The 11712-nt window shown below is 38.3% G+C and overlaps 1 protein-coding gene across 1 annotated transcript in view; it reads right to left on the bottom strand.

Moving 5' to 3' along the window:
• Positions 1–10046, bottom strand: part of LOC107589000 (zinc finger SWIM domain-containing protein 6-like) — a 105823-nt gene extending 95777 nt beyond the window's left edge. Inside the window, exon 1 of the mRNA XM_016277295.1 lies at positions 9550–10046. Coding sequence (XP_016132781.1) covers positions 9550–9976 — 427 coding nt within the window. The 5' untranslated portion in view covers positions 9977–10046. The remainder of the gene's footprint in view (positions 1–9549) is intronic.
• Positions 10047–11712: the final 1666 nt, after the last annotated feature.

Here is an 11712-nt window from a genome sequence, read left to right as displayed (position 1 = left end):
CGCGGCCTCGGGTTCATGTGCTTGAACTCTCTACTTCAGCCCAGTCAGTATAACTCAAGAATCACTGCCACAGGAATAAAAATAGATTCTGTACCAATAGTATTGAATCCCATTTGCATTTAAAGTAATGCTGATAAACACCCAATGAATGCACAGAAAAGCATGTCAACAGCTTCTTTCAATACAGTAATTGCATCGCTTATTGCCATGCATTTGAATGATCACCCATTATCTTTAGCTGAACGTATTGACTCAGACAGTGAAGGGAAACATTGACAGGGAGGGACGGCAAATGAAGGCGAGGTGTCTTCAATCAGGCCCGAAAGCAATCCAAAAACATCCCATGCCGTCTACAAACACCTACAGCTTCCGTATGTTCACAGATGAGGGCTTAAGTGCTGCACATCAGCACAGGAAATTCTGGAGAATTCCATAAGAAGCAGAACGCACTATAACCCATAAGATAACTAAAAGAGATTCGCTGGGCAGTCAAACTTAATATGACAACACCATATGCACAGATGGAGCACATATGCATATGCACTGAAACTGAAGAGTGAATGCTGTGACACTAGGTTAAATGTTCTTTTTTTAATTTACAATTTTCATATTATTTCAAGCTGCATACATTAACATTAATGTATTATAAACAAACAAGTAACAATGCAAGCTACCATAAATAAACATAAAGAATTAAAACAATTACAATTCTTCATTGTTAGTTCATGATACCAAATGCATTAACAAATGTTAACATATAGAACATAAATAAATAAACAACCAAAAAATAAACATGAATATTATTCATTGCTGACCGCATATGTATCTTAAGCTCAAGAACAATATTACAATATGGTTAATATTAGTTAAATGTAACATTTACGTGAAATTAAAATTAAGCATTTTTTATATCTTGTTTTGTTGTTTTTTTTTTATTCACAATTTTCGTAAACTTCCTAGCTATACAAGTTAACATTAATGCGTCCACATGTGACGCGCGTTCACGACAGTATCATGACGCGAGCGTGTAGTGGCGCCGGCACTGACCCAGATCTGGCTTGATGACGTCATCCCACCGGATCTGGGTCAGCGCCGGCGCCGCCACACGCTCGCGTCATGGTACTGTCGTGAACGCGCATCCAAAGTGACACAGTAGAGACGAAAATATGGAATAAAGTCGTTATTTTTGTTTTCTTTGCGCAAAAAAGTATTCTCGTAGCTTCGTAACTTTACAGTTGAACCACTGATGTCACACGGACTACTTTGTCGATCATCTTGGTACTTTTCTGGACCTTGAACGTGGTAGTTACCTTGCTGTCTATGGGAGGGTCAGAGAGCCCTCAGCTTTCATCAAAAATATCTTAAATTGTGTTCCGAAGATGAACGAAGGTCTTACGGGTTTGGAACAACACGAGGGTGAGTAATTAATGACAGAATTTTCATTCTTGGATGAACTAACCCTTTAACCAAAAATTAATTAACAATACAAAATACCACAAATAAATAAACTTTAAAAAATGTAATAAAAAAATAAAAATCTATGTTAGTATTGATCGAATTGTAAAAAAAAAAAAAAAAAAAAAAACACTAAATGTAAAATATTGAACTAAATAAATAATGCATGAAAAAATGGCTAATTATTGGCCACATATGCATCTTAAATGGAAGAATGAAGACTGTGACACTTTGCAATATAGTTAATGTTAGTTAATGCAATGGCTAACATGAAAAATTAAATAGCATTTATTAATCTAGGTTAATGTGATTTTTTTTTTACAATTTTTACAATTATTTCAAGCGGCATGAATTAACATTAACGTACTATAAACAAACATGAATTAACAATGCAAAATACCATAAATAAACATTACAAATGAAAACAATTAAAATTTATTTATTTATTAATAGTTCTTCATTGTTGACTGCATATGCATTTTAAACTGAAGAACAAACACAACGGCATGCAGCACGTTTGTTCAAAACGTAAATAAGGATGTATGCTTGCTAAACTTGATTTCAAATTGCATTAAAAATAGTGAGAAAAAATGCAAACGTTTGCAATGTTGCAATGCAAATCTTTTTTCTCCAAAACCCATTTCAAAAACATCCGTTTTTGTGATCTAAGATGGCCATGTTATTCCTTTAAAGAGGGCCCAGGCAAGGCCTTGTGACCAAACTCCACCCGTCCAGGGCACTGGATGCTGCTCAAATATGTAGATGCTGGGAAGCGGAGCACATTCCAGTCAATCATGGTCTGAAATGCATACGCAAGTGGCTACTGAGTAACATCTTACTTTACACTACAAAATAATACAGGGAGAAACGAGAAGGGTGCCTATTAAATAATGATATTAGGGCAGCCTGTCGTTGCTCTGTTATCCTGTGGAGAGGAAGCGCTGCGAAGTCAAACTCCTTGATCCTCTCCAGATACTTGACCGTGATGCAGCTCTCAGACTGAAGTACGCACAGATATTACCATACCGAGAAACACTACAATCCTCCAGAACAAGGTCAAACGCTACAGAAAATGACTGCCGACTGCTTACTGGATGCACTTCATTTATCTCACGAAGAAGTTTGAGACACATGAGCTTCACTACGGCTGCAAACCCCCTTTACCAGGGTATAATCTCTACAACCTCAAGTAGCAATAAAAGCAATGTGATCAAAGATACCAAAGTTCAATAAATAGTTAAATCTGCTCACATTAATAATCAAAATGAACAATTTGGATATAGATTGTGTAGTCACTGGTCTACATTTGTCTCCATTTCACAACAATCTGAACACAGATCATCACAACAAAACTTAGAGATTGAACTATTCACCTTATACAATAAAAATAAACAGGAAATTAACGTTTTAGCAATTTTAGGGCATTTTGACGAAAGCACTGCAAATGAATTTAAAACGGATTCTTATAGGGCTGTCAAAATGGCTGAAAAACTCAATTCGAATTTTGTACTTAAATATGATCAAAATTCGAATTATATTAGAATTTAAAAAGGCATAATTTCAGTTAGGGTGAAGAAAAACTTTTGGATTCTCTCCTGAGGCCACAAGAGGGCGCATCGAGCTAAATATTACTAATGCACGTTTATTCAAAGCATAAGTTAACATGACTATCTGTGAAAAAAGTGCATAATATTTAAAATAATGTTTATAAACCAATTATTATTAAGTTGCTTAAACAACTATAAACAAAACAGCATCATGTATGTATGCATAGTTTAATACAAAGGGCCGAAAGCAAAGCACAAATAGTACATTTTTCATTTAAAAACATGAGATGTAGTGGGATGGGGAAAAAACCCGCCATAAAGTCTCAAGCTATGTTTTTTCAAAAGTTGAAATTACATTAATTTTACACGGTTTTCTAAACATGCGGCTCTTTTGTGCGAGACGGGAGTGCAACAGTGATAGATGTCCCTCTAGAAAATGCGATAAATATGCGTTCTGTGTGAACGGCTTGGTTTCAGTTTTAACGTAAACAACATCTTCTCCGCATTGATGTTCTCTTTTCCCGCAATATTTGCAATTAACAACGCAGCAGCGGCACATCCAGTGGCTTTAACTGGATATGCTAACAAAAACATTAAAATGCATGACGCTTACATCGTCATCGCATCTCGTGCGCCACTGATAAGGCAGCCTCCTTAACGCACACCTAAAATTTGAATGCAACGTTTTTGCATTCGAATGTGGATTTTTATTTTAAATTCGACAAATATTCGAAATTCGATTTTTTTTTTGGCAGCCATAGATTCTTATAATGCCTAATCATAGAAATCAAATCAGAAGCTCACTGATATTAATCATAAATGTTTAATTTTAACATTTTGGTGCTTATTAAAATAAAATAAAGCACCGCAAATTCATTAAAAAATTCTGATTTTTTTTTTTTAATCATAGAAATCCAATCAGAAGCTCACTGATAATTATCATAATTATACTTTAATTTAGAATTATAATTTTAACATTTTGATGCCATTAAAAATAAAACAAAACACTTCTGATTTTCATGCGATAAATATGCGTTCTGTGTGAACGGCTTGGTTTCAGTTTTAACGTAAACAACATCTTCTCCGCATTGATGTTCTCTTTTCCCGCAATATTTGCAATTAACAACGCAGCAGCGGCACATCCAGTGGCTTTAACTGGATAGGCTAACAAAAACATTAAAATGCATGACGCTTACATCGTCATCGCATCTCGTGCGCCACTGATAAGGCAGCCTCCTTAACGCACACCTAAAATTTGAATGCAACGTTTTTGCATTCGAATGTGGATTTTTATTTTAAATTCGACGAATATTCGAAATTCGATTTTTTTTTTGGCAGCCATAGATTCTTATAATGCCTAATCATAGAAATCAAATCAGAAGCTCACTGATATTAATCATAAATGTTTAATTTTAACATTTTGGTGCTTATTAAAATAAAATAAAGCACCGCAAATTCATTAAAAAATTCAGATTTTTTTTTTTTTAATCATAGAAATCCAATCAGAAGCTCACTGATAATTATCATAATTATACTTTAATTTAGAATTATAATTTTAACATTTTGATGCCATTAAAAATAAAACAAAACACTTCTGATTTTCTTTTTTTTTTTAAATCATACAAATCAAATCAGAATAATATTGTGTTTTCATTGTGGATTTTAACTTTTACAAGCAAAGCAAAGATCACTAATTTTTTCGCCGGTTTATAGCGCAAAACTATATTTCCCATCATTCTCTGTGGCAGCATGAGAACACTTAAGCACAAAGCATTGATTACACACCTAATGCATCTTTTTTGTACTATAAAAGCATCCTATCTTCATTGGGAAGTGAAAAGACAGAAAGAAATATGAAGATGCCCAGCAAGTACACTTTATTCCGATCAACATCACTTAAATGCACATCACATCATTACACATTACTACAACCTCTGAACTTCCCCACAGAATGGATGAGCACAGGAGCTTGCTCAATGCCAGAATCCTCCATCTTTGCTTTGACGAACACAACAAATCAAGTCTGTCATGCATGTAAACATTTGAGTTCAACCGAGCATACAAACTAGGATGACTAGCTTTCATTTGACAACTGCAGGTTTCTAGTTCTGCTGAAATCGAGTGCTTTGGGTGGCAGCAGTAGTTTGGAATGTAACATTCAGGCTAAACGTCACGATGAAGTCAAAATGCGGTTCGTTATGATGTGATATTTCGCAATGTATCTCTCCAAATCTCTGGAACAGAATTCCACAAGAATGAATCGCTGTTTTTTTTATTTGACTGGTAATGCTGGTAATAAAGCTCTGGTAGACTTGCTTAAACAACCCTTTGAACTGAAGCACGTGACGTGTGAAGAACACTACAGTCTAAATGTATAGCAGACCCTGCAGCAGAGAGCAGAGTTTATGCCCTCCACCACAAACTACATCAAAGGGCATTGTGGGTGGAGCGCTAACTTTCAATACATGGTGCAAATCTGTAGGCTTACTGTCAATCTGACTTCTCAAAGCTGCTGTGGAAAATATAGCGTTTACGGACAGACCATACGATCTGATTTAATGCTGATCTAAAATAATATAACAAAACCTCACATAACAACATGCAGCATTTCTTACTCATTATCTGCATTTGTAAAACGACATTAGCTTATGAAAAACTGCATTCTATTTTTTTTTTAAATACGATGTGAAACTGAACTTATGATATATAACATACTTTTCAAATTGTAGTATACACTTCAAATAATTAAGCAATTATTGTTATTTTGCTTTTTTATTAAATCTAAATTTGAGAAAAAAAGGACTTTATTTTTTGGTAGTCTAATTAAAAGATTTTAAAATTATGACTGAAATTACTTCAGGTTCAGCTGAATATCAAGTCAACCACATTGCATTGTGGGATACAGTAGAGTATGTTATGCAAATTAGCTTACCATCATTCAATTTTTTTTATAGTATGTGAAACGGAACGTATTATTTAACAAACTTTTTAAATTGAAGTATGCATTTCAAATAGTAAATCGTCTTTGAAATAACCTGTTATTTTGCTTTTTTTTTATCCAATTTTGAGAAAAAAAATTGACTACATTTTAACAGTCTCGTTAAAAAAGTAAAGAAAGACATTAAAAAATCACGACAAATATTACTTCATATCAAGTATTGCATCATGACTATTGTATGCATACAAAAAATGTGTACGCATACATTATATACTGTAAGAATTGAAGTATTATAGCATACCAAGTCCATTAATTAATTTAAATATTTCAACACTCAACAATTTCTTCTACACTGTGAAAAATTTTCTTTAGAAGTTGTAAATAAAGATTATTCAAGTATGTTTTACAAGAAAATACTACTTCAGTCGTTAACTTTCATGTTTAATTCAATGCTACTTGCTGTTTCTTTGTAATTATTTGTGAAATTTACTAGCAGCTTCTGAATGAAAATGGTTTCCACAGCAAATATTTTTTCAAAATGAGAAAATTGAAGGGTGAAAATCTTGGTCTCTTCCTTCAAAACATCTCAAATGTGTGTATCAGCACTTCTGCAGACACGTCACGCATCTTTTAAAGCATCATAAAGCAATTACATGCAGGCCCACTGACCTCGAATCTACCAAACTAGAAGCTCCGATGCCTTTGCACATGGCATTTCTGACGGCCCCAAAAGCAACAGCCTCATGTAAGATTTAAGTTGTACATCTTACATTTTGCACTTCTGTGTATGAATGGCAGAAATGTTAACGCAGGCATAAGGCTTTTCTTTCCACTGGCTCAGTGAGCTGGAACACACATTAGAGCATGTGCAGCACTCTATTTTTCATTCTTTACACACACACACACACACACACACACACACACACACACACACACACACACACACACACACACCCTTTCTGGTTTAATAAGGCTGATGGAACTGTGCGTCTCCTCTGATGCGAGATCAATAAACAAATCAGTTTATTTTGTCCCGTTATATCATTACGCCGCTATGACACCGTCTTCTTCATCTGATCAATACACCTCGGGGACTCACATATGGTTCTGCCATTAACATCTACAATGCTAGAATTTCAAAAAACCTCCAGCATTTCCGAGAACACGCCGCAAAACGTCCTGACTCGAGCTATAATAATGGAAAATGACATCACTGGCTCGCTTTGAGATTTAACTGTCAAGTTATTACACCAACTGAAAGTACTGACATATAGCATGTAGACCTATGATCTTTGCAGCGGCGCGCCTCAGTATTGGTATTACACATCAAACGGCATGCATCACATGGTATTTGTGGTTAATTCCTATTGATCTTTAACAGCTGAGCATATTGGCAAACATATCACCAGCAAAAGGCAGATTATCAGCTAATAGGATCACCGATCGGCAGCCTAATAAAGTCATAACAGATGGAAACACAACACACGGCTGGAAAGAAGGGGGTTGAACTTGAACCCCATGACCTTTTGTGCTCGGCGTGATCAATACGACGCAAGCCACAGCAACAGAAGCATCAACACTGGTAAGAAATATATAACTTCTACTGGGTTTGCAATTGCAACCTAGAGCTATAACGCCTGAGTTTCCACAGCAAACCGTGCAATAGTCCCGCAGAGTGCTTCAACCAAACTGTGTAGGAAAACACACACACTTTCCCCCAAGATCAGTGCTGCATGTACCATCTACACATCCTGTAATGCGATAAACATTCCCTGCGTGCACTAAAAGAGGAGGGCTGCTCGGATGCCCTTGGTATGCAAATATAGAGTGTCATGGCCAACTGCCAGCCGAGGGACGCCACGGCCATATTTATGAGAAATATATCGCTTTATTGCATCCCCTCCCCCTGCATATGACAGAAAGGAAAACAAATTCCTGTCCCGAATTCAGTCTCGGCTCGTTCGTCACGGTGAGCTCTACCTATCGGGGCTAATCCGGGTCTGCTGGAAGCAACCCCCCCGGCCCTGCCTGCATCGCAAGATTGCATCTTTTATTTATCGCCGCTTGGCTTTATTTTTGCAGAGCATTCCATACTGGGATGCAATCAGCCAAGAAACCCTCCCCGTGCACGCAGGCTTGTCATTTCCCATCGCCGGAGCTCGGAATGAGGCGCACACAAAGGGAAAAAGCGGAATCAAAAGCAGAGAGCTCCACGTAGCCTGTTGGAAAAAGGGCAAGAGCCCTTGATCTTCCAAGACAGCCAGTCCGCTCGAGAGGCTCCGGGCAGGGAAGACACACATGGGCCAGTGTGTGCATTTTCCTGAGAGCACAAACTCATTTTGGCTGAAGGGTGAGGGCATAGAGCCCAGCTGAGGCACCTCTTCTCTTGCGGGCTACGAACGTGGAGGAGGGGGGAATGGTCATGCAGAAAATGACGTTCGCTGATTGCATTACAATTCGAATTAAGCAAAGGCACTAATGTGATTAAAATCTTGAATTGTTTCCAAAGGGCAGAGAGCCACGGAATCAATTGCGGGGACTTTAAAAACAAAGGTGGATAAAGTTGCAATAGACAAAGCGGCTGAATCACTACATGCCAGAGCTGAATATCGCGTTCGCAGCTACTTTGACAATTTCCAGGCGCACGCTGACGTCACGAGGGTCAGCCGGAACGCATGCATATTATTAGGGGACATTTAAGAAGAAATCGAGACACTGCGACTTTAAATCGCCGTTCCTCCCACCTCTTTCCCAAATCTTTTCCATTTAACAAGCAGTGAAAGAAAATAAAAAGCCGCTTTTGTTTCCCTTCCTTTTGGAGGGTGACAGAAAGCTGAAAAGACACAAACGAACATGAAAATGGGAACAAAGTGTCAATTTCAATAGGGATGCCCGACGGCTATTTGATATGCGCACCCACTAAATACAAAACCAACAGTGTTTTCGCTGCTAAAAACAAGAGTCTTGTTTGCAATAACCACAAATATTCGCGAATATTCCTGCTATTGTAGTTGACATGACAGCTCTACATCCAGCAGTTGGTGGACTTACTACGCCAATACACCCCCCCCCCCCCCCCCCAAGCTTTCACTTCTGAAAAAAATAAACAGACCAGACAAGCTTCGGAAGGCTTGACATTTCAACCGTTTTACGAGAAAACACACGATTAATACGTCGTTACACCGACTAAAGTGAAACTACAAAACAAGTCCGAGGTGAAAGAACAACGAAAAAGTCAAGTAAATGTGCTTTAGACGCTGAATGGATCGAGCGACATCGAGCTCCACTTCCGCGCTGTTTTTCTCGCGCAGATACAAAAGCGCTACAATGTATTCAGAACGTTTCCCAGAACGCTCGGAATGTATCGATAAGCCGGAGCGCTCGGTGTCTGTTGCTAAACTAAACGACATCACCGGCACCCTGTCGGGAGATTTAAACCCGTTGTATTCCTCCCTTTGTTCGCCGAAAATTCAATAGTCCCTTTCTTTCGACTCGTGTTCCTCTTTTAAACGACATTCGCATGTTTTCTCTCGACTGTGTCTGTGTGATGGTGACTGGAATCAATCGATTTCAATGTTTTCCAAGCCGCGGGTTTACATCCACACTCACCGACTTGCAATACGTTGTCCACACAGCCGCTCTCCAGCAATGCGATGCCGCGTCGGAACGGTAACCGCGTCTCGTCTACGTTCTCCCCGCTAGACGCGCTCTCCTCTCCGCCAGTGTTGAACGAGGAATACATGCAGATCTCCCGTTCGCTCCTCGGGAAAGACCAGTACACGATCCGCCGCTGTACGGGCTCCGGGATGCGCTCGAAACGCTCCTCCACCCGTTGGAACGGCCACTTCTCCGCTACTTTCCGCGCTGCAATGTCCAGGAGCGATTCGGGGCTCTGGGTTTTGCTGGATCCCCCTTGGCCAGAACCCGAACCGCCGCATACTGTTCCACCGGCTCGCTGCCCCTGTCTACATGTCGTACTATACCCGGGTCGGCAGCAGAGCCGTTTAGCTGGGGGCTGCTGAACGCGCTCCGCCATGATCGCACTGCTTTAACGGCAAGGGCGGAAGTCGCCGTACTATATAAACGGGATTGGGAAAGGGAAAGGTTGCGACGCGCATCGATTGTTCGCCGTGTAAGGACAGCCTGGACTTATTTGGTAAAAAAGGGCGGGGCTTCGGAGCCTTTGCGTAGACAAAATGAGAAAGGGGCGTGGCCTGCGTGTCTGCAGCCGTGCTAAAAAAGGAATGGAAGGCGGAATTCTCGCACGTCGGCGAATCCTTGCTGGAGTCATAATGAGTGGCATAAGTTCACAACAGGAAGAGGCATGAGATCTTGGAAACGCTCATGGTTTTGTCGCCGTCCACAAACTAATGAAGGAAATATAGAAATTGTAGGTAGCCTATTAGTGGAAATGCAAAAAGCAGACATGCACATTAAATAAGTACAGAGGATGGGTGGAGTCTCGAGCCTGCGTCCCACACAACCTGCCAAAATATACATTTCTATTATCCTCTGTACAGACCCAGTTATACTACGTGTAAAAAATAGTGCACAAGTACGCATGATATTATAAAGACATTTGTATTTGTTAAAAATTATATATATATATGTGTGTGTGTTATGTATATGATTTAATACTTTATTTATAGATTTAAAAACATTTTTAATACATTAAAAATATAGATGTATATATTAATATTTTTAATGTAGTAAAAATATATATGCATTATATATATATAATCTTTCTATTTATCTATATATAAATATAGACAAACCCAATTCCAAAAAAGTTGGGACACTGTACAAATTGTGAATAAAAACAGAATGCAATGATGTGGAAGTTTCAAATTTCAATATTTTATTCAGAATACAACATAGATGACATATCAAATGTTTAAACTGAGAAAATGTATCATTTTAAGGGAAAAATAAGTTGATTTTAAATTTCATGGCATCAACACATCTCAAAAAAGTTGGGACAAGGCCATGTTTACCACTGTGTGGCATCCCCTCTTCTTTTTGATTGTGTTCACCGACAATGTTTTCTGGAAGTATTCCTGAGCCCATGTTGTGATTTCCATTACAGTAGCATTCCTGTATGTGATGCAGTGCCGTCTAAGGGCCCGAAGATCACGGGCATCCACACTGTAAGCCCATACAGGTTGATTGAACTTTAAAAAATGTATGGTAACTCGTTGCCCTAAAAAAGTTAATTTTGTCTCGTTGAAAGGGCCCGAAGATCACGGGCATCCACACTGTAAGCCCATACAGGTTGATTGAACTTTAAAAAATGTATGGTAACTCGTTGCCCTAAAAAAGTTAATTTTGTCTTGTTGAGAAAACAATAAATTTCAAGTTTAATGTACTTAAGATTTCAACAGCATTGCATTAAAACCGGTTAGTTCAATTAACTAAATGCTTTTAATTAAATGCTGTTGAAATCTTAAGTACATTAAACTTGAAATGTATTGTTTTCTCAACAAGACAAAATTAACTTTTTTAGGGCAACGAGTTACCATACATTTTTTAAGTTCAATCAACCTGTATGGGCTTAAAGGTATACACAGCAGAAAATAGAGGTGAAATCTCAACCTGGATAAATGTGACAGAACCCAAACATTTAAATTAAATTTAGCTATTTACTGTAAATGATGATTTAATTAACAGACTTACAAACAAGGGCACAGAATAACAAGGGGTTGCAAGGATCTGTACACAATTTCTGGAAGCTGAAAACATCCCAGTTCTTGCATGACCAGCATACTCACCGGA

Source organism: Sinocyclocheilus grahami, unplaced genomic scaffold (assembly GCF_001515645.1).
Source record: "Sinocyclocheilus grahami isolate Dianchi unplaced genomic scaffold, SAMN03320097.WGS_v1.1 scaffold110.1, whole genome shotgun sequence".
NCBI lineage: Eukaryota > Metazoa > Chordata > Actinopteri > Cypriniformes > Cyprinidae > Sinocyclocheilus > Sinocyclocheilus grahami.
This window is presented reverse-complemented; position numbering and strand designations above follow the sequence as displayed.